The sequence below is a fragment of the Centroberyx gerrardi genome, chromosome 1, assembly GCF_048128805.1.
Source record: "Centroberyx gerrardi isolate f3 chromosome 1, fCenGer3.hap1.cur.20231027, whole genome shotgun sequence".
Lineage (NCBI taxonomy): Eukaryota > Metazoa > Chordata > Actinopteri > Beryciformes > Berycidae > Centroberyx > Centroberyx gerrardi.
This window is the reverse complement of record NC_135997.1, coordinates 35,725,555-35,749,844: the sequence shown is the minus strand read 5'-3', so window position 1 is coordinate 35,749,844 and position 24,290 is coordinate 35,725,555. Positions and strand designations below refer to the sequence as shown.

General features: G+C 41.1%; 2 protein-coding genes across 2 annotated transcripts in view; one reads left to right on the top strand and one right to left on the bottom strand.

Annotated features, from left to right (window-relative positions):
* Positions 1-24,290, bottom strand: part of tssc4 (tumor suppressing subtransferable candidate 4) — a 96,052-nt gene that overhangs the window by 20,927 nt on the left and 50,835 nt on the right. The gene's annotated exons all lie outside the window — the stretch shown is intronic.
* Positions 2,653-24,290, top strand: part of pkp3b (plakophilin 3b) — a 31,959-nt gene continuing 10,321 nt past the window's right edge. Inside the window, exons 1-8 of the mRNA XM_071899107.2 lie at positions 2,653-2,878; positions 12,653-12,741; positions 15,151-15,770; positions 16,312-16,435; positions 16,747-16,951; positions 17,567-17,726; positions 20,903-21,020; positions 22,433-22,597. Of these exons, the coding sequence (XP_071755208.2) occupies positions 2,674-2,878; positions 12,653-12,741; positions 15,151-15,770; positions 16,312-16,435; positions 16,747-16,951; positions 17,567-17,726; positions 20,903-21,020; positions 22,433-22,597 (1,686 nt within the window). The 5' untranslated portion in view covers positions 2,653-2,673. The remainder of the gene's footprint in view (positions 2,879-12,652; positions 12,742-15,150; positions 15,771-16,311; positions 16,436-16,746; positions 16,952-17,566; positions 17,727-20,902; positions 21,021-22,432; positions 22,598-24,290) is intronic.

Here is a 24,290-nt window from a genome sequence, read left to right as displayed (position 1 = left end):
TATCCAATCTAGGACTTCATTTCTATATGCTACCAGAACCCAGATCCGTTAGCATGATAGAAAACTCCTGGATTTACTCAACATAAGTGGAGTCATGACCTTCGTGTGTTTGTGAGGGTGTGTGTGTGTGTGTGTGGTCTTAGTAAAAAACATAAACTAGATGCACTACTCCTACTAATAAACTCAGTATCAGTCATTGTTCCTTCGGATAGTGTATGATGTTGTGTTCAAGCCTCCCCCCTCAAGTCCTAGCAGGATTGTTATTGAGGCGGGATACAGGAATCCCTCCCTGAGCCTCTCTGTTCCTGACATATTACTGACCCCCGGACCTCTCCCAAGGATTGCTCATGTTAGCTTTGGGTGATGAGGTTATTTCCACATTCCAGGGCCCTTAAACAACCACCATATGAACAGGAAAACCTAGCCATTTGCTTGGAGCCAGAAGGGTATAGTTATCACATAAGTAATTTTATAGGAGATTCTATATCAAATAAGGGGCAAATAAGGCAACAAATTTATTCCAATTGTAATAATGCTTTGAACACATAGCATGCCATGTAACGTGTTGATTTCAGGTGGATTCTACATACATGTTGATACACATTGCATTGTCGAGTACAGAAAAGCTGCCGTCTTTCATAAGTTTAGTCCAATTTAAATGAAATGATTTTCAACCAAAGTGGCACTTACAGTAGGCCGATGTCCTTCTGGCTCCAAGTTCTGTTCAGAAACATGAAAGGATCAGCTGCCTATCCCATCTCAGCATTTGGGGATGGCTGATATAAACAAAGATAGGTGTCGGTTTTAAATGCCAGAACTCAGTACTCCTATTTAAAAATCAGTCAAATTTAAGTAAAAATGAAGTAAAAGTATTAAGAGTAGGCACAGAGGGTATAGGCTAGGCAGATTACTATTATTACTGTTTTCAAGTGACTAAAAAGCCATTTTACATCATTAAACATCAAATTATATGTACATGAATATATCATACTATTAGAAATTGTATGTGATTTTGTTGTGATTTTGTTTTCGTCTGTGCATCCCAGGATGGGTGAGGGAGGGGCTGTTTTACCTGGTGTGGGGTGCATAATAATTATAATCAGAGCATGATATAATTGATGCAATGTTAAAATACTTTATGGGGTAACTGTATAATTAACGACATCATAATAAACTGAATGTAGTTTACTGATGATTATATTGTTAGAAAATCTTTATCTCTGTCTCTAATGTGCTTCTAATCAGCTTGTAATTCATCACAATGCACTTCTAGTAAAGTGAGATCATATTTCAGGCTGTACAATGACATCAGGTCCTGGTTTTGTTTTTTTTACTGAAACTGCCTCATCATTTCAAATGAAAGTGTTACTCTACCATCTGACTCCACCCAACCTCCCTGTCTCTCCTGTTTCCTGTGTCTCATGTCATCACTTACAGGGTATACTCTGGGTACACTAAATACAAAACCTAAGTAAAACAAAGTTCATGAAAGTATGTTTTTAGGGGTGATTTAAAAGAAGAGACTGAAGAAGATAGCCTGATCTCCTCAGGCAGCTTGTTCCATAGTAGGCTACTGGTGGCCTTACTGCGAAGACCTGATCACCCTTCGTTTTCAGCCTGGATTTAGGAATGAACAGCCCAAGAATCTCAGGCTGCGATTCGGCTCATATAGGGGACTAGAAGGTCAGAGATGTAGCTAGGTGCTAGTCCAGGATGAGCCTTGAAGTTGAGCAATAAAATCTTAAAATCAATTCGAAAATTTACTGGCAACCAATGTAGAGAAGCTAAACTAGCGCTAATATGGTCTTGTCTGTTAGATTTATTTCACACTGTATACATATTGATATCTTTATATTCTATAACACTGTGTTTAACATAGCCTACTTAAATTTTTACATAGCAAATAGGTAAGTTTATACGTAATTATACCTTCATATACAACATATATATATTCATATTTATTAGGCCTAATTCACATTTAACTAAGCAATTGAGTCTGTTAGTAAAGTCTTTAAGTAACAACTGTAAGTAGGGGAGAGCGGGGCTAGTTGTCACATGGATAAGGGTGTTGATTTCTGAGATGAAGTATGTTGTTTTCAATACAAGAGTATGTTTTTCATGTTATTATAGTATTTATACTTCAAAGGAAACACAGCACACTTAACTATGGGGCAACATGCCCCGTCATATTTGACAGCCTGCCCTGATGTGGGGTAAGTTGTCACAAGTTGTCAAGTATTTCAGCAGTAGGTACTTTTTGCTTCCAGTAAGTCATAAGACATTGCTGAGAAATACACCAATGAGTAAAGTGTGACAACATGCCCCGCTCTCCCCTTATCCATACATATTAGTAATCCATACTCCTGTTTATATGTAAATATTATATTTCCTGAATCCTATTACAACCTGCCGCTGCAACGAACTAATATCCTCACAGGGATAAATAAAGTTTCACCTTATCTTAGTGTTAATTCTTCCTTATTGTCAGCAGGTGGATTTCGGTTGCCGTCCTGCAGGTCCCGCCTACAGAAGGGGGGCTGATCTCCATTTCGTAGCGGACACTCAGACAACAGAGCCAGTCCCCAGACGAGCCGAGGCTGTAACAGGACATTTTTTCCCCCCCATCTTCTTCTTCCCTTGGTTAAAGTTGACCAGCTATTTTCTGTTCCGACCATGAGTGTAGCTGTGGCAGAGGGCTGCTTTCTGTCCGCCCTTCAGCCCAACTCCTCCTGCACCGCCTATGTGGTTCCCTCGGACGGCCCGGCTCCGGACCTGGGAGCCAAGGCAAGGAGAGTCCGGGAGCAGGTCCGGATGCGGCTGGCAGAGAAGAAGTCCTCCTCCCTGCCCAGGCTGGACGGTTCGGTGTCCGGATCAACAGGTAGGCTAAGGAGCTCGAGTTTACTGCAGCACAGACAAACTGACCCAACAACTGACTGACAACCGACCCAATAACTTTTTGCGCCTCACAGTGTGTCTGTAGTAGCCTGCTATAAAATGCCTTTATTATTTGATTTGATTCATTTGATCATTAAAAAAAAAAAAGTTACATATTTAATATAATGTAATGCACCTGGTTAAAAAACAATCGAGGATAAAACACAAGAAAGTACAAGATTATTATTAGACTATTATTTTGAGCATACTTGTGGTATTTTTTATCGCCTATAGTTATCACTGTGATATTCCTAAAATAGACCCAATTCCTATAGGGACTTCTAATGCATCTATGGTACTCAACAATGAGTTTATAGTGACCTTATAATACTTTATGGTTTTTTTTTTTTTTTTTTAATCTCCCATGGTATCTCCATAATATTCCTGTAATATCCCTAGTGTCTGTGGCACGCAATAGTGTTTATAGTAGGCTAAACTTATCATACATCTTAGTATTATTTAATTTTCTATGCTATTACTGTCATGTTCTTATAATATTCCTACAGGGACATACAGTATATTGTCTGTGGTGCTCAATAATGTGTTTATAGTGAGCTTATTTTATGGTATGGTACCTTTTAATCTCCAATCACTGTAATATTCCTTAGCGATTTACAGTGTGTTTGTGGTACTCAATAATGAGTTTACAATGATCTTATTGTACTTTATGGTGGTTTTTATCTCCTATGCTGTCATCATAATATTCCTATAGTAGTCATATTCTTACTTATTTGTGTTACATGCTAAAATTACCATAGATCATTTTCATTCGGACCTCCCAGAACATGACTCTAGACCTTTTCTTTTGAGTCCACTTGTAGGTTTGGCTCACATATGATCCCCAAGCAGCTCATTAAACATTAACCTGTCAGATTTGGCCAGTTTAGTTTAGTTTGACATGACATTGTCTCCCATTCAAAGAGAGAAAGAAAGAATGGCAGCTACCAGGCCGGGGTATAGGCCTATACCTGTTTCACTTTCTAAAAACAGAGATCTGAGCGGTAACAATGTCCCTCTCACTCTGTTTAACTAAACTAACTGTACACCATCTTAACACATAGGGGTATTCTGGCTTTGGCTCTGGAGACAGGAGTCATACTGACAGACCTGGCTGAAATGCATTCACCTGAAGTCCCTTTAGCAGTGCCTGTGTGAACCTGTCAGTTGCCAGCAGACAACCTGAGTTCTCATGCAGCCAAGATGAAAAATCTGGTGGACAGACAATGCATGGGAGACTGATTGTGTGGAATTCTTAAACCCAAATGAGCTTAATTGCACCAGAAATGTACCTTCTGTCCTCAGAAAATCACCCGCTCATTGCCAATTAAACATCTTTCCCAGTCATATTATATTTATACACATAGTCCATCCGCTTGCAGGGTAGAGCTAACACACTAATAATGCTACTACTCTCTGTTAGTTCCTACCATTTAACAGTTTACAAATGTGACAGACAAATATGTAAACATCAACAAAGTAGCAATCATGTAAAATGTTAACGTAAAAATGCAAAAAAGATCAAAATAGTTCATTCTTCCTTATTCCTTCCTTTCAGCTAGATCTCGTTTGCCAACAATACACACATACTTGTTTGGGATGGGAAGAATTCTGACTTTATTTCTCAGAATTCTGACTTTTTTTCCTCTTGGAAAAAAAAGTCAGAATTCTGAGATATGAAGAATTCTGACTTCTGAATTCTGAGAAAAAAAGTCACAATTGCGAGAGAAAAACTCACAGTTGAGTCATTTTTTATTTTATTGAGTGGCAGGAATGGGCTTCCATAGTATTCCCCTTAGTGCATTCTGCTCCAGAAATGATAATTAAACACAGTCCACAACAACACCAAGAGCACCTCATGGTTTCCATGTGTGACTTGTGCATGACCTTTGCAGGTCTACAGTAATAGCCAGTCAGCCTGGGAGATTCAGATGATCATTTGGGTCTGTTCATAATCAACATCCCACATTTGTTTAGCGCTATCACAGACCAGCCGGTGACCTTTTATTAATCTTTCCCCTGTAAAAGATAGAGACTCCTCCTCCTGCTACTACTCCTCCTTCTGATGATATAGAGAGAAGGACCTTGAGATGATTTATGAGTGGATGTTTGAAAGTTGAATGTTAGCTATCCTATTAAAAAGGGTTAGGAGCGCTACTTGGTACCAGAAATGTCATGACAGGAGGCAATCAACAGCTGCTCTTTGGACTGGATACAAGAATGTATCAAAAACCAAAGCAGGTCCTAGGCACTCTGTTGAGATAGCAAAACTTAAAAGCCTTTATTTTACATTGGCGGTAAAAAAAAAGTTAAAAGTGTCTTATGCTCTTCAGCTCAAAGGAGGCTTCACCACACTGAAACTTTTTGGTCAGTTTTAACTTTTCACATCGCCAATGTAAAATAAAGGCTTTTAACGTTTGCCGTCCCAACACTGTGCCTTGGAGTCTCTTTGGTTTTTAGGAGATCCTATAAGTTATTGATTCTTGATGTTTGATAATGCATATTTAGGTTTTATTGTCATAGGTGTGGCATTAGTTCCTCTTCAGTGGAAACCCTCTCTTAAAGGATAAAGAAATGACTTTCTCAGAAATCATCATGACTAACTAGGCAGGCTGATGACTATGTTTTTGGTTATAGTTTATTGTTTCTATGTGACTTTTATCATCGGATCACACCCTAACACATTAACTGACAGGTCTGGATGCACAAAAATCGTATTTGCTCACACTGATATCAGAATTTTTCAGGCACTGTAATCCCAATTCAAGGTATTCTAGACGCAATTCAGTCAATATGAACAAGCAAGCAATGTAAACAGTAGAAAAAATAATGCAGACACAGATTGAAATAAGTCCAGTCGCAGCCATTGTCATACCAAGTGTGGAAAGACAGCGGTATGAACTCAGGAAATCCGATCTTCAAATTCAGATGTCAAAAATCATGTTGATTTACAAGTGTAAGTGCAGCCTATGTCTGATTAAACACCCTCCTAAAGCTCATTGACTGCTGACTACCTGATGTGTGGAACATTCCTGTCCAATCTCCTTTTCACAGCATGTTATCAGAGGCCAGTCTATTTTAGACTGGTCTGACCATGACCAGTAGGGTAGGGCCTGCTTTCACACTGAGCTGCTGATGTTTGTCACTGGGCCACAAAACTTGAGGGCTAAACTGGAGTAAGCCAGGTTTGGTTTTGTCCTTTTTCATTGGTGTGGTGCCAACATCACCCACCTACTGGTTTGGTTTTGTCCTTTTTCATTGGACTATAAAGTGTTTTTCAAACATTGGAACAAGTTGGACATATTTGGAGCCAACATGATCTGAAAGTCGCGAGAATATTTTCCATCAAGAAGTGTCCTTCAACCTTTTCATGTTTTCTAGTTTTTATTATTAATAAACTGTTTTTTTTTGCATAGTAGTGTTACATGGAGCTTTTGTTCTGACATTGTCAGCGTTTTGTTTTTACCTAGATTTTTCTGGCTGCTATATCCAAATAAAAGTGAGGCAATAAAAACAAGCAAAATTGAAAGTCTATACTTATGATATCCACTGTATCCATAACTGATATTTTTTATTTTATTTATTTAACCTTTATTTAAACAGGTGAGTCAATTGAGAACCAATTCTCATTTACAATGATGACCTGGCCAAGAGGCAGTAACAGTATACAAGTCTATACAAATAAAGTAAGTAGTAATAATAGTAGTAGTAGTAAAAACATAACCACAATAAACAAACAACATGAGTCAGTTACAATACAACAACAGAAATCTATGTATAGTAGAAGGGCCACAAGAAGCTAAATTCAAAAGCAGCTGCAGTTATCAGAAATGATGTCTTCTAATGAGGTGTTAAAGGAAGGCAGTGGAATGAGGGTGTGGACTTTTAGGGACTTTTGCAACTCGTTCCAGTCACTAGAGGCAGCATACTGGAATAAGTGGCGGCCAAAGGAGGTGCAGACTATGGGGATGATCATAGATATGAAAAAAGTTGGTCTTGCAGTAAAGTGAGATAAGTATGAATCTAGGTCATATGGATAAGGAGTACAATTAGGCGAGGGGCTGGTATGAAGCTCTGTGGAGGGTTGTAAGGCTTGGGTCCACATGGAGTGCAGACCAGAGACGGAGACCAAGGCCTGGAAGGGGTAAGGTCACGGAGAATGGGTTGACTCGGGATATTGTGAGACAAGGGCTGGAGCAACAACATGGGTTTGGGTTTGGGACAAATATGGAAAGTATGGAGTTAGAACATGGTGTTGAGAGGGGCTTGGCTGGATATCATGACCAGATGATGGCTCAGGGTAGAAGAGTGATGAGCTGCACCGCACCACATAAATCACTGGGATGCTTCTTGTTTTGCAATCAGAAGCCAGAGAGAAAACAATCTAGTCTTGGAAGACGAGGCGCTTAATTATAGTCATAAAGAGCGAGTGAGAGTGGATTTGATTAAAAACATACTTATCCTTCAGACAGCAGCACTTCGTCCCATATTCTGAATTTCTCATGGTATGCGAGTGTGCATTTGTGTACATACGTCTGTGTTATTCTACCTCTTGACAGTTGAGACATACAGACAGTGATCCATAGGCCTTGTATGGTTGACTCAGGGGGGCAGTCAAGGGATCCTGTGGCTTGGCCGAGAGGCGTGACCACAGAATTTGAATGGATAGAATGGTCTCTCCACTGTTTTCTATGATATTTTGGCTAGTACACCATAAAATGAATAAAATGTGACGACTTACCAACAGTAATATAGAGCGATTAAACCCAACCGGTCCAAAAATCCTTGAGTAGCTCCCCGCTGACAGCAAAGTGACGGAGATAGCGCAGCATGCCGGTTTTCCACTGCTTGGTCCTTGCTGCAAAACCTCTCACCTCTGCAACTTGCTGTAAGTCGGTTTATATACGGAAGCTAGCCCAGTGGTACCAAGGAGGTTTCATATTATCGAACGGTACACATAAAAATGGTCACCGCTCCGACCATCCAGGAACGTTGATTTGAATGGGAAAGACCGTTCTGTCCATTCAAATTCTGTGGGTGTGACTAAATTGTCGAAAATTCTGCTCCATGCGCACACGCGAGAGTAGTATTTAACTCACATTCCAGTGAAATAAGCTTATGGAGTAATCTTGATGGCTTGCTGCAACTGTGGTATACTGGTATACTACCAGTGTGGACAAGACTTGACAAAAATAATTTATGTTATGATAAGAACTAGGGCAAATTAGGATTATTTATTGACCGTGAATATTTGGTAGATTTATAGAAGAACCTTGTCCAGGTTTTGCCCATGTGACATTGTTGTTTAACTAGCTAGCATAATGTTAGCTAAAATAATTTCTAAACACTGCGAAAATGTGCAAATATCAAGCAAAATACATGTCAAAGATGTGTTCTGTAAATCTGTAAATTGTGATTAGGTATTGTATGTGTATTTCCAGTAGTATTTATATCCAAATAAAGAAAGTGGGATATTTCCATTGATATTGTTGTTATAGTGCTAAAGCTGTCACTGAAGTGCTGCCAGATTGGCTATGCTAAGTAACTTGTGCCAATAAATTTGTCTAACAAAGTACTTCTAGCTTGAGTATACTGATGAACAAGTACTGTAAAAAAAAAAGAAAAAAAAAAGAGCCAATTCCTCTATGAGGCCTTTTATTAATCAACAGTTCTGCTTTCTATGCTAGATCATCCTAATGACAATATCGTATATATATAGTATATTATATATATATATATGTATATGTATATGTATTGAAGCAGAGGTTTGGTGATATTTCGTCTTTACAAAAGGGATTTTAATCTAACTGAAGTACAGTGTTTGTCTTTAAAAAATAATATGATAAAACTTGTAATAGTTTAATATTGATTTTAGATATTCACTCTGGAATTAAATGAAGAAAAACAACAATTACAGAAAGACAGCTCAGTAAGCTATATGGGTGGTTTTCCTTCGGCTTAGGGGAGGCAGATGTATTCACATCCTTTTAAAAACTGTGGGAAACTGTGGTAGCTATTGTTCATTAGTATCCGCTGTAGTTATTGAAGGTAATAATATTATTATTATCGTATGGTTGAACTTTGTAGTTCACACTGTAGTCTTTTAGCTTAGAGGGAGTAATGTAATTAAATGGTGTTAGACATGGAAAATATCAGAATTTGTTTCAAAGGGTGATGTATGGGGGAAACGGCCACTGATGTGTGTGTGTGTGTGTGTGTGTGTGTGTGTGTGTGTGTGTGTGTAAAATTGGAGCGTGTCCAGCTCCCATACTCCTTCAGAAAGATAAAGCTGTCTAACGTTACAAAACCATGGAGAATATCACCGTTCCCATGGCTGCCAGTACATACACATGCATGGAGACACAACATACTCAGGAAATGTTCATGTACACTCTGTCTCTCTCTCTCTCTCTCTCTCTCTTAGCTTCAGGAGATTAGTACTGAGATGTGTTGGAGCAGGGAACATGCTGTAGCATCAGTACTGGACTGAGTGGTTGGACTCTGGACATGGGATCCAATCCTGCAGAGATACTCCCACTCTCCTGGGTCACCACCACCTTCTAGACAGATAGATGGTTTAGTTGGCATCGAAATAATATATGCACATATAAATCGTGCACATGTAATAAGCTAATATACAGGGCCAGTGCAACTGTGCTAACCCCTTTTCTGAGACACGGATTGTTGGAGAACTTGTATACTCTATAACAGTGATTCTCAATCTTTTTCATATCAAGGACCCATCATTTAGTACACATTAGGGCCAAGGACCCCCATTTGATGAGATTTTGTCTCTTGGACCCAAATCTGAGAATATTTTTCATTGTTAGATATGATTTTGTCCAGAATTCCATGACAATCTGTACTGTAGGGAGAGAGATAACAGTGAAACTATGATCAAAATAGTCATTCTTCTACATTCTCTTATTGTGTCAACTTCTTGTTAAAGTTTAACAATTAATCAATTTAACCCTATTAACCAAATTACTCAGTTAATTAATCGGCCTCTCATCTTGGTGCATCTTGTTTACTTTTTTCTTTTAGTTGTGTGTTCAGTTGCACTTGGCAACTTTGCATGTTGGCAACCAGCTTACAATCTGCACCATGTAAATTAGTGGAGATACACTCTTCTCTGTTGGAGCCCTGCTTCCTGATTCACTCTTATAAAATGGTTGGATTTTTTTTGGGATTAAAGTCTTGCCTAGTGTTGCTTTAAAGATGAGGTTTTATTGTGGTTTCGTGGTTGTAGGTATCTCTGTGGTCATGTACTGTGGCTCTGTAATGAAAGTTCCTGTTTATTTGCTGTTATGTTCCTGGTAATATGCTGTATGTGTTCTTCTAGTTGTGCTACTATGTATATATTGTAGTGGTTGTGTGTGAGCATACCCTCTCTGACCTCTGACCTGGTGATGGCTGTGTTCAGGCATGCAGCCCCGCTTCCCTCCCGAAAGCCTCTCCTCCCTCCTTCCTTCCGCCCTGCTGGACTGGATGATGTATGTTGTTTCTCTCTAACCCACTTCTTTCAGTCCAACACTCGCCCTCCCTCTTTCTAGAGAACTGATACCAGTTCCCCTATATAATGTTCTATGACATTTTCTGATATGGTTACAATGTACATAGGGTTCCTCCATCCTCAAATCAGCACGTCTGTACATATTACTTTACTGAAGTTTATCTCCAAGATGTATAGTTTTTGCACTTCTCATATCCCTTTCATTGTTATACATTACAAATATGGTAATATTTTACAACTTCTATAATTTGCCACCAAAATCTCATTGTCATTCTGCCTCAGTAAGTTGTGCTGCTTCTATTTTGCACATTCTGTTAATGCTGGAATCTAGACTTCTTTACACATTTTCATTCATACATTTCTACTAAATTATGTCTTTTAGATATTAGCGTTGGAAGTGACGGTTGAGTATGTTTATATAACCCCCATTTACTCTATTCCTAATTATGTTCTATTTTTCTTTGCTCTATCCTATTAACATTTGCTGCTGCAACAACCCACTTTTCCCATGAGGCTCAATATAATCATCTAATCTTATCTAATACTTTATCTCTGTTCCACAGACACGCAGCCTTTTACCGATAATTTGCACACATAAATGTATCTGCTTAATCTTTAGCCAAATCCTGTCTAAACATTCCGGTGAACTGCTGTCCCCGGTATGACAATCAGAGGAAGGAGACCCTGCTGCTAACCTAGACAGTAGGATCAAAACCAACTCTCGCCAACTTCATTGTCCCTTGAGGGGAAATTTGTCTTGCACTCAGTGCTGCTGCTGTTAAAAGAAACATCAAATCAGGCTTTAACAGATGTAGACAGATAGGTTACAGTACAAGACAACAAACTGACAACATTAATGTAAAACATACAGACAGTCCATTATGCAGACATCTACAACCCTGGTCTATAAAGTATATACAGTCTAAGTATATCTCATTCTCCTTAGGATATGTACCAAGAATGGTGCTGAGGGGTCAAAAACTGAAAAGACTTTGGGGCAAATTAAAAATGGTATAAAATCCAATATGGCATATTGATGATCAAGAGGCAAATTTTAACTCTGACCTGTAATAGTCACACACACCCGCTAGATCAATCAGTATAATTTTGGAAATGTGGAAGTGCAGTGGCAAGATGCATCATTTCCTTAGGTGGTGTCAGAGATATTCTTAGTACCAGACAGATTACCAAATAAATGATGTCATGCCACCCTTGGGACATTCAGCATCATTTTGTAAATGCTGGAATTCAGCGGTGAGATTCATTATTCCCCCGAGAGTGACCGAAGAAGCGATGGAATAAATGGATAAATGGAGATTGCATATCTATATCTATATCTATATCCATAGTCCAACAACATGGTGTAGGAGATTTGCTCAGTGATCCCACATGTGCCTGCCTAGTTTGTGTGCCTCTATGATTACTATATTAGTTTTTCATCAGTTAGATAATAATGAATAACAGGAGAGATACAGGCCTATTGTCTGACTCAGAGAGTTGTCAGATCTGTCAGCAGTTGCATGCTAGCTTAGGGCAGACCAAGTTAGAGGTTTAATATCAGGGCAGTGCCTGTGGGTCCCTCACAGTAACCTGACCCCCAGTGTGTCCAGTGGTTCCCCTGCTTTAATGCCTCTCTAGACTGGATGCTGACGTAAGCCCTTTTTATACAGCTGACCCGGGTGAAATTCTGTTGTAGAGCCGGGGGAAGAATTAATCACGATCCATTTCCGCAGGCTTTTTTTATCCACTTTCTACCCGGTATGATCATCTTTACACTGCAGAGGGGAATTGGTGGGAATCAGTGTATCTGGTTAAACAATAAACATTGCATATTTTGTAGTAAAACCAATATGTGCCATTCCCTTGTATGGAGAGAAAATCATACCAAATTACATTAAAAAATATGGAAATTTACGGTGGCCTTGATTATCGGCAAAGGTAAAATATGATTTAGATCTTTTCTGAATTATTATTGAATTATAAGCACTTATTTCAATAAAATTTCAACTTTTAGAATTGGTCAGCCTGCTATCCCCGCTATCTTCTTCCACCAAAAAAAGACGTCTTTAGTTTCACTTTGAGTCCATGTAGCATGTTAGTGAGCTGTGTCTTTCAGCATCAGAGGAGTCCTTTGTTGTCTATAAATGAGAAAGAAAGTTGTCTCTTTTCACTGCCCTAACATTACATCTGTCCTCTCTCCCTGTCTAGACTACAGTATTCCAGCGGCGAAGAGCTTCCACCCCACCCATGGCTTCAGTTCCAGATCCATGATACACACACCCAGCCGCATCATGGCTGTGAGTACAACCTACTATTATTATATTAAAAATCAAGAAAACCTTTAACGCCTATAACCATTGATGATGGCTTTATAATAAAATGTCACTCTTAATGTAATAAATTCCCAGAAAATGTAATAACATCACATTACGACTGGTCATTATTACTTTCCAATGGGTGTAACTTATTTTTAATTATGTAATAATAGTTTTGACTAATAATGTAACAACTTGTAAGAATAAGAGCTAAAAATACATTACACCCCATATCAACTAATAATCCTCTGGTTAATATAATAATGTGATGTGATACATTTTTGTATTACATCATCTGGAAAATATGATATTATCAGTAGAGCTCAATATATAGGACATATGCATAACTCCAAAATCTAAGTCACTGGGGATGGGAGTGTCTTGAAATTCCAGTGGGTGGGGTGTTTTTGTTCCAAAACAGAGTATGGGCCGGAAAGTGAGTTGTGAAAGCCAGAATTCTCAGAGCCTGGCCAAGTAATCATTGAGTCATTTGTATTGATCAACAACCCTGTCAACCCCCACACATATATTATGGCCATTTTGTGCTATGGGGCAGTGCAAATCTGTCAAATTGCAGCTTTTATAGATGAATACGTTTCATAAGTTGTAGGTTTGATGACCGGGAGAATGTGAGAACTGTATTTTTACCCGAATGTGATTGGTTCCAGCGCTGCTAGCATTGTGCTCATTTGCACAATATTAAACAGTTTTCTCGTCACGTCGTGGTTTGCACTGCCACCTATCCCACCATGCCATATGCGTGAATGGAGGTGAACTGTTTGCCTTGTGAAATCACATCTGTGGTGTGCAACTGGCATGTGGGTTGACGTCTTGGTTCTGGCTCTGTGGGTCTCAGTAACACTGGGGTCTCACAGCCAGAAGGTCGTGGGTTCGATTCCTGGCCGTATCTGTGTGGAGTTTGCATGTTCTCCCTGTGTTCTACTGGGTTTCCTTTTACAGTCCAAAGACAGGCAAGCCAAGTGGATTGGAGACTCTTGGTGGATACGAGATCTGTCCAACGCATGCTAGGATAGGCTCCAGTAGCACCTGCTGACATTAGAACAATGTCACGAGAAAAGAAAAATATAAACAGGACGTTTGTCTGTTGCTTTTAACCAGCCAGTCCAACAATGCCAAGGCCAAAGTGAGCTTCCTGCCTACTTCAGTAAGCAGTAATGGAATGGAAAATGGAAGATGGAAAATGGAGAGCTGTTGAATGTGGAACTTCCTATACCACCTATTCACTGTCCAGCGCAGTTCCAACTATAGAACTCAAGAACTGTCCCTACTAAAACTGTTTTAAAGTGAAGTTAAGTGGCCAGTATTGAGACAGATTGACTAGTGCCATGTATATCCTATGATCTTTTGATTGTATTCTTATTGCGTGTTGTGTTATATTTCAATTTGTCTCAGCTCTCTCCTTACCAGCCCATGTAATCTGTCACACATTGAGAGCCAACCCATCAATCCTGACATGTCCATGCAGTATTTCACAAGAACCCTCCAGGGTCGAGTTTAGATGCTTACACACCTCCCGAAGAGAGCATACAGCTCAGTGTTTTGGATGCGCCATTTTGCGTATGTTTTTATCTTGACGAGATTGTACGCCAGCTAAAGTCTTCCACCTGCTCCCTTGATCCACTCCCAACTAGCTTTTTTAAATGTGTTCCTAACTGCCTATCTGATGTTGTTCTGTCAATTGTCAACACCTCATTGCAATCTGGCATTTTCCAGCTGCTCTGAAAACCGCTATAATCAAACCACTGCTTAAGAAGAGCAGTCTAGATTACTCCATAATTAGTAATTACAGGCCAATATCCATTCTTCCTCTCCTCAGTAAAATTATTGAAAAGGTTGTCTATAAACAATTACATGACTATTTAACTCACAGTAGTCTCCATGACATGTTACAGTCCGGTTTCCGTGCTAACCACAGTACTGAAACTGCACTTCTGAAGGTGGTTAATGACCTTAGAGTCAATGCAGACGCTAACAGGCTCTCAGTTCTAGTACCATTGGACCTGAGAGCAGCCTTTGATACGGTGAATCACAACATATTAATCCAAAGACTGGAGCAGGCCTAGGTAGGCCTGTTATGTCTTTTCAACATGCTATTTTGTGTCCTGTGCTTTGTCCTGTGCTTTGTTTTGTGTTGTGTTTTATTTTGTTGCGTACTGTATTGCATCATTTTGTTTTGTGATTGATTTTTGATTTGTTAGATGTAGGTATGCTTGTTTTCTGTAAAGTCCTTTGAGACATGCTTTTGTGATGATGTCTATATATACTTGACTTGACAAAGAAATGCACAAGGCAATACTAATCTACTAATACAACCATGGCCGACACTTACACGTTAGAAATTATATTCTAACCCCCCCTCCTCCCTTGCAGGTTCCCACAGTACCCCTCCACTCCTCTGGCTTCTCCTCTCGCTCTGCCATGGAAACTGGCTACAGGAAGAGCCAATCAGGAACCAACGTGGTCCAGAGCAGCTACCAGACCACCCAATCGCACCCCAGAAGCAGACGCTCCAAGTCGCTTTGCCAGGCAGACCAGGAGGAGCTTCCTCTCTCTGTGTTGCTTCCTCCAGAGAACCCTGCTTACCTGACGAATAGCCCCGCCATCGGCACCCTAAGGCGCAGCCTCAGTGGAACGTTGGCCCAGGGAGGAGGGGGCTGGCAGGATGAGGAGCTTGCTTACCAACACACCTATAGAGGCCCCTCTCACCGCACCATCAGCCGCATCACCAACCGTCAGCAGCACTACCAGCAGCAGAACTCTGCCTGGGGCCAGGAGGGCTGGGCTGGGACCGGCAGGGTTGCCCCTATGGCAGGGGACGGCTGGGCGGGGCAGTGGCAGCAGCATGTGTCCAGGACTGGTGCTGCTTTGGGGACGGGGCAATACCAAGCCCCACTGCACCGAGCCGCCTCGCTGCGCAGCATGAGGAGTGTTGGGAAGGGAGTGGATGTGGCAGATGGAGGATCGACACACAGCAACGACCCACTGGGAGGGTGAGACACATCATTCATTTGCTTACCCGGCTGGGCCACCTCTGGTCTGCAAAAACATCAACTTTGTTAATGTGCGTGCTGCTGCATAAGGCCATAATCAGGAGTGTTTTTATCCTACTTAAACGCAAGTAACAGAGAGCAAGAGGTCAAAGGTCAAAGGAGCATTACAACATTGTCATTGCTACACAACACAAAGTTTGCTATTGAGAAAGAGGATAAAGCGCCAATTCTGAAACAGAGGATGTAGCTAAAATTAATTACTCATCAGGAAACTGTACGAGGTTGCTTAATTCCCTCCAGGTGCTACTAATTTTTTCTCTTGTCATGGGTAGTATTTATTTGATTTGATCAAAGTTGAGATATGTTCAACATCTACAACGCAAGGCACATAGTTTGGAGGAGACATATGCTTGCCATGACCAAATCACAGGCACATTCAAAAAGCATCCTATGTGATCATGGCCTAAACAGTTTAACATTCTTGTATGGGTGTGTGTGTATGGGTGTGTGTGTATGGGTGTGTGTGTATGGGTGTGTGTAGGATGCAGGGTCTGGACATGGCTACGGCAGTCAGATATCTCTCCGAGTCAGACATAGGCATGCAGGTTCTGGGAGCTGCCTATATACAACACCAGTGTTACCATAGCAACGATGCCAAAAACCAGGTAAAAAATTGCTACTTAATATGTTCTAGTGTTGTAATTGTTGGTTGTGTATGTTTATATAACCTTCATTTGCTCTATTCTTATTTATATTCTTATTTATACTTTGATGTATCCTATTACTTGGTGTGATTTGCCTACAGCCCAGGGGAAATTAAAGTTTCATTTAATTGTGTGTGTTAGTATATATATGTGTTGTTGTGTTTGTGTGCATACAAATGTGTAGATACTGTATGCATGTGTGTATGTGCATGTCTCTCTATTAATGTGTAACCTGATCCTCTCTCTTTGCCTGTCTATGTCTCTCACTCCAGGTCCGAGCTCTGCTGGGCGTACCGGCTCTGGTCCACCTTTTCTCCAGCGAGAACCAGGAACTGCAGCGCTTCGCAACCGGCGCCACGCGGAACCTCATCTACGAAAACGCCGATAACAAGGCAGCGCTCATAGATGCTGGTGGAGTGATGCGTCTCGTCAGCATCCTGAGCACACCCGATGACGAGCTTCGCAAGAACATCACAGGTACCAACAACTCCGGATCTGATTTTCACATGAGAATTTGTTTTCAAAACTCCTTTTTTTAATATCGCAGGCTTTCCACGTAATCCTTTCGTGGTGGGAAAACGTGACATTGTGCTCATTTCACAAAATTTCAGATCAGGCTGAACAGCTACAGCTGTGTTTTGTGTGTGGAGTATAGATGAGACAGACTACTGTGTCACAGTAACCTACATTTGGAAACAAATCTACCTTATCAGACTATTTACTTTTACTTATAATGTTACTGAATGAACCTACACCCACACCACAACCGTCTTTTTAGGTATCTCTCTTTTTCTAGCTTGGTTGTTATATATTTTGATATTTGTGAACAGCCAATCCTCTAGTGGAACTCCATGATGGAGCCAGCTGTGGTTGATAGGATATTTCTGACGCAACTGCAAAACTAGCATGTAGCAGAGAGGAAACTGACTCTGTGCATTCCTTTATTTGGGATGTCAACTCTCCCTTTCTTTCTCCCTTTTAGCTGTTTCCACTTCCGCTGTACCACTCTTGCATGAGGTTACTGTAATGATACTCATTACAGAAATATGCAAATCTGATATTTAATGCGTAGCACCCCCATTGTGGCTGCAGGTATCCTGTGGAATCTGTCTTCCAGAGACAACCTGAAGGAGAAGCTGTCCAGAGAGGCTTTATCAGAGCTTACAGACAGAGTGCTAATTCCTTTGTGCAGCAGCATCCAGCTCAGCCCTTCTGAGAAAGACATTTTCTACAACACTACCGGCTGCCTCAGGTAACACCAAAGACCCTTCTTAGCCTACTGACCTACCTAAACTGGTTTTGGGTTGATACATGTAAACATCATTAGATAGTGTTTCCACAATACCATAATTTTGACTTCATTACCAATACTAAGTTTAACATCTAAAAATTCAAAACTACTATCTACTATCTACAATTTGCTCCACTACTTACTATCTAAAACTTCAGCACTACTATGATGTCACAGAACAACTGATATGCTTTGCCAAGTTACAACAGTTGCACAACAGATGTGATTTCACAAGGCTAACAATTCACCTCCATTCATTGGAATTTCAGTTTGCACAACCCGTTTTTAAAATTCAATATTGATTTCAGTCTTTTGCAACACTATCAGAATAGTATTGGAATTTTGATTATCATGCAAGCTAGGCTAAGATGCCTTACTTACTTCCACATTAAACAGGTTACTGTGGCATGTAAACATCTTACCTCCTTCACTTTTGGTTTTTGAATTCAGTCTGTCAAAGTCAGACTCACACAGCATTATGAGTACATTTTAATATCAACAAAAAACATTGCACCGAGTAGTACTTGCTATTACTATTATCATTTATTTCCCCTATATTAGAAATAAGCTATTCTGTTAACTGGTTTATAACAAGGACACTCAATCACAGAGTATAAAAGGATTAACCTGAATAAGACCTTAACCAGAGTATGGCCAATAGTCATGTTACTCTGGAATGGAAACATAGCCAGTGATCCTGTGACTCTTGACCCCTTAGTCTCTGACGCTGTCCAGCTGTATTAGTGGCCACCCAGATAGATTAGATAGAGCCCCATTTTAATAATTTTCCATTTTTTTTATCCGTCCAAGAAAGGGATTGCGATTGACTAACTAGAGGACCTGACTAGAGTGGACCAAACAATCCTCCTCTGCCCCTCCCCTCCCTGTTCACTCTGCTGCCGCATGTTCCATACATGCGGAAGGGGATGTACACAATTGCATGCACTCTCCAGAGAAACGCTGAAAGCAACACACGATGTTGCCCATACATACGCTCATGTATGCCGCATCGCCACAATATCGGCACGGCCACCACAAAATAAAAAGTTGGTCAATGTATAGAAATTGATCTAAATCGATCTAGCAAACGTGAAATTAAATCGGAGATGTGTTAAACAGAGATTTGTAAAATACCACACGACGTCATAAGGAACTGGGAATCAGGAGTCACTCTGCCAATCGACTTGTTTGCCACATGCAGCCATTTAAGAATTGAGTCTCGTTCGCGAATGAAGATGTGAGCGGAAATTGAGTTGTGAGTCGCGCATGCGCCGCAAGCGTAGGCGGGTGTCTAGGCAAGCAGAAGAGGCAGACTGTTCAGTGAGTGAGTGAGTGAGTGAGTGAGTGAGTGAGTGAGTGAGTAGCTGCGTTTCATTAGTCATTTAACAGGCCCTCCTTCACTTCCCCTCGGCACTTGGTAATACGTAGCACCATACGTAACGCAAGTGGCCACTTGCAGAGCAGGGGCGCAGGGTCTGAGTAATGGAACGGCACTTAAGATGGAGGAGGGGATTCCCCCGAGGGGAAGTCAACGAGGGCAGTTTGAAACGACTAATGAAATGCACCGACTTGACTCAGCGAGTGAGTGAGTGAGTGACTCAGCGAGTGAGTGAGTGACTCAGCGAGTGAGTGACTCAGCGAGTGAGTGAGTGACTCAGCGAGTGAGTGAGTGAGTGACTCAGCGAGTGAGTGACTCAGCGAGTGAGTGAGTGAGTGACTCAGCGAGTGAGTGAGTGAGTGACTCAGCGAGTGAGTGACTCAGCAAGTGAGTGAGTGAGTGACTCAGCGAGTGAGTGAGTGAGTGACTCAGCGAGTGAGTGAGTGACTCAGCGAGTGAGTGACTCAGCGAGTGAGTGAGTGACTCAGCAAGTGAGTGAGTGAGTGACTCAGCGAGTGAGTGAGTGAGTGACTCAGCGAGTGAGTGACTCAGCGAGTGAGTGAGTGACTCAGCGAGTGAGTGAGTGAGTGACTCAGCGAGTGAGTGAGTGACTCAGCGAGTGAGTGAGTGAGTGACTCAGCGAGTGAGTGACTCAGCGAGTGAGTGAGTGACTCAGCGAGTGAGTGAGTGACTCAGCAAGTGAGTGAGTGAGTGACTCAGCGAGTGAGTGAGTGAGTGACTCAGCGAGTGAGTGAGTGACTCAGCGAGTGAGTGAGTGAGTGACTCAGCGAGTGAGTGAGTGACTCAGCGAGTGAGTGAGTGACTCAGCGAGTGAGTGAGTGAGTGACTCAGCGAGTGAGTGAGTGAGTGACTCAGCGAGTGAGTGAGTGACTCAGCGAGTGAGTGAGTGAGTGAGTGACTCAGCGAGTGAGTGAGTGACTCAGCGAGTGAGTGAGTGAGTGAGTGACTCAGCGAGTGAGTGAGTGTGGCTTCCAGGGTAACCCTTGCAGTGTGCACTGCAGCACGAGGTTTAGAATTACAACAAAATAAGCAGTCAGATATGAGTAATTCTGCTAGCGAGCTGACTAATTCACACTTTGCATTCCTCCACCTAAGTAAATTATTTTGCTTATTCCACAAACTTAAACCTGCAATAAGCGATATCAAACCGTATAACCTATCCTGACACTAATATGTGCTATGTGGAGATTTCACTGAGACATAATGACACAATATCCAGATACACGGGCCAGCTGTGTTGCTGTTTTTACCTCTTTTCTAAAGCTTGTTGTTAAATTCCGCTCCTGAACGAAGCTCCTCCCGGTCCACTCAGTAGCTTGGCACCTCCCTCGCTTTAAAAGGCTCTCACCCCCTCCCATTCCTGAAGAAAATTCTCGTAATGGCGGAATCGACGAAGCGAGCAAGTACACATGTTAAACTAGTAAACTGAGTGACTCATAAAGAACCGAATCACATAAAAGAGCCAAACTTTGTATTACTACTGGCCACGGCTCTCACTGTAGGTAAGGACAAGTAATTAAGCTCCGCCCACCAAACAACCACCGCAACAAGTCAATTCTCAACCTGAGAGAAACACTGATGTAGGCACAGCGTAACCTTCTAAAAGATACCGCACATGACTTAGGTAATGTTTTACCCATTAACTGCTGATTGGATCTAAGCTTATCCTTATGATGGATATCCAAGATCACACTGTATTTCTCATTCTGCGTGTGTGTGTGTGTGTGTGTGTGTGTAGGAACTTGAGCTCAGTGAATGAGAGGACGAGGCAGAAGATGAGAGAGATGCGAGGCCTGGTAGATTCTCTCATATCCTACATTCAGAACGCTCTACAGGAGGACAAGGCAGACGACAAGGTAACTCCATCCTTCAAAGTAATAATCTGTGACGTTTTCATATATAATAAATAATTGTCTGTTTTACTGCTCTCTATTGGTGATTGATATAACACTATAGTAATTCAACCTATATCCAGTTCATGAAAGCTTTTACATTTGCTGTTACCAGACACCCAGTGTCCGGTAACGTTCCCGGTGTTGTGTCAAACTTTGTTTACCCTAAAAAGTGTGTTTTCCCTAGGGCTGTCTCTTCACCTTGATTTCACGTCAGGGAAGAAAATAACAAAATCTTCAATTCCTGTGGATTGTTTTCCTACTGTTGGCTTTTCAAACTGTAAAACTGTGTTTTAAAAATGTCTGAAACATTTGAACAGAGATCACGCTCGTTTGTGAACTTATTGTCTCAAACTGCAAGTGTCCATTGATTCTACAAGGCAGCTGTCAGACTGTATATTAGTCTGCTTGATCATCACTGGCTATGTTTCTATGTCAGAGTAACCTCGCTACTGGTCATGCTTTGGCTAAGGTCTTACTCAGGTTAATCTGTTACATGAATCTTTGATACCCTGTGATTGAGTCTTCCTGTTTCCATGAATAAACCAGTTAGCAGAATATTCCCCCTCCCTCACTGACTGAGCAATAGTAGCTAACTTCTGATACAGGGGAAAGAAATTATGATCCCAAGAGCAATAGTAACTAGATGGCACTCAGTAGAAGGCATACCTCCACCAACGCTATGCAATTGTCAATATATGCCAGTTCCACATGCCGGATTTTCACCAAAAGTTAATAATTTCTTCCATGCCACATTACCAACTTGTTTCACATCAGAAGATGCACACATTTTCGTGACTGGACCTGAAATGGGACACGAGATATGCCTGTTCAAATTCTAGCCACTTTTAAGTATTTTAGCCGATTATCACAGCACCTCTTGGGCAATCAGCTCTATATCTGTTCAGTAGCCATTAGGGCTGCCCTTCTACCACTGTACCAAGTTTTGGAAAACTGGCTGGGCGGCTATGTCTAAACCAGAAATGAGATCTCCAGCACCTTCATGTTTTTTGATTGATCCAATAATGGAGGGTTTGCCTCTTCTTATGTCTGAGAGGCACACAAAGTTTAATGGTGTTACGTGAATCTGTTACGCGAATCCGTTTGGAAGTTATATGCCTTTTTATGAGAAACCACCACCACCACCCTTTGGCCAATTGTGCGAAATGTCAATCAGTAATTCTTTGCCGCATGACCAACATTTCCACAAAGTTTCATGCAAAACCATTTATAACTTTTAGCTCATATAGTTAGTTCCCCCTCAGGGTAGATGATTCTGATTATTGTTACTGATTATTTAACATTATATGACTTGTCCACCTCCGCCTCCCTCTTCTTACACCTGCACCCCTCCCTCCCTCGGTCTTCATGTCCAGGGGTTGGAGAATTCGCTGTGTGTCCTGAGGAATCTGTCCTACCAACTTTACATGGAGCTCCCTCCCTCGATCCGCCACCGTTTGGAGGGGCCGACCAGGGCCTCCGTCACCAGGGACAGCCAGGCCATTGGGTGCTTCACCCTGCACACCAAAAACACCAAAGAGGTACAACACAGGACTCATGGAAATCATGTACCTGGTCACAAATCAATCACTGGCCCTATACCTTCAGCCAAATAATTTATTCCAGCGTATCCACGGGTCTTTTAAAAGTCTGAAAAAGTGCTATATTATCTAAATGTAAGGCCTTGAAAAGCAAAGCATGAAATTAATGGCAGTTAATGCATGTAGAAAATTAGATAGTGGTATCAACAGATGCTTTACATGCAATGGTAAAGAGTTGGAAAGTAAGGGAAATGTAATTAGGCTAATGCTATGAATTGTGTAGGTTCACCAAAGATGTAAATGGGATTGGCAGTAGTGTTGGTTTTATTTTATTATGTTTATTACATTACTCTTCCACTTAGTCACAGTAAGTTTGACCCACATGCATGTCCACTATTAGATGAATACAAATCAGAGCTAATATAATTTGCCAAACATGTTTGACATCATTTCCCTAAATATTTCCTGTTCTGATTCTTATAGCGCTCAGTTTCAGAACTTTCATTAGCAAGGTTCAATCAGAACAAACTGTTTTTGACAGCTTTTTGTTTTGTTAAATCCAATTCCTGGTCGCAGTAAAAAGGTCTTGAAAAGTCTTTTGACTTTCTGAAACCTAGAGATACCCTGCATTCTTTTTTGACCCCAAATTGTTTTTCATGTTAAACATTTTAGATAGACAAAAGTAATATTTCAGACATTTTTTTTATTATTCATGACTAGTGTTCTGTTGTTTACTTTCATTAGTTGAGACTGTTGACATTCACCTGCACCAGAGAAATGGGACTATTGGACATTATGGATGACAGTGAGCAAGCTAGGTGCTTCCCCTCAGCCTCAGTAAGAGATATTAGCTACATAATGAGTGGCCTAGCAGGTACAGACCCTAGCACTGGCCTCAGGTCCACAGGGAGGATCAGTTTCCAGTGCAGCACAGAGAAGCAGTGGATCACATTCTCAATAGTATAATAGCTCAATAGCAGCCAATGGCGGCTAATGGAGGCTAAGTATCAGGCCACCGTTGCATGTATATTCTCAGACTGGATTTTTTGGGGCGAGGAGAATAGGACTCATGTGACCTCTTTTCACATACATCCCTTGGTTCCTCTTCTCCTTTCCCTCCTTTTCTCTACATCTGTATTTTCACTGTTCCCCATGACTGAATGGTTTGTCCATTCGTTTTTCCAACTTTAATGAGACTTGGTGGAATGCGACAGGTCAAAATGAAAACTCTAAAAGGAAAAATCCACCCGAAAACATTTTAACACTGTTAAAAAACAGCAATTGGCGATGTACCTTACATTTTATTGTTTGGTGGTGTATATAGCTTATTCCTGCAGATAACTAGCCAAACATAGACCACGAGAATGCAATGCTGCAATGATGCCATTTTAGTAAGGGGCGAGGCTGCAATCATAGACATGGCCCAATGTTCACTAGTTGGCTAGCTAACTATATTTTTATTCCCATACGCCCACCTTTGATTGAAAGCAGCAAGTTCACTCCCCTTTTCTGGGGGTTGTCAAAAGGCATTCTGGGAAACATAGAGAGTCAGGTTGAGGGAAAGTGGGTACACCAAAAAAGTAAATTACAACACTTCATCATAAAATTACTGCATTTATCAATACACAGGATATGATGTTAATATCCCTTGTGCCATAATCCAAGGTGAGCATTCCTATGGAGGCCCAATTCA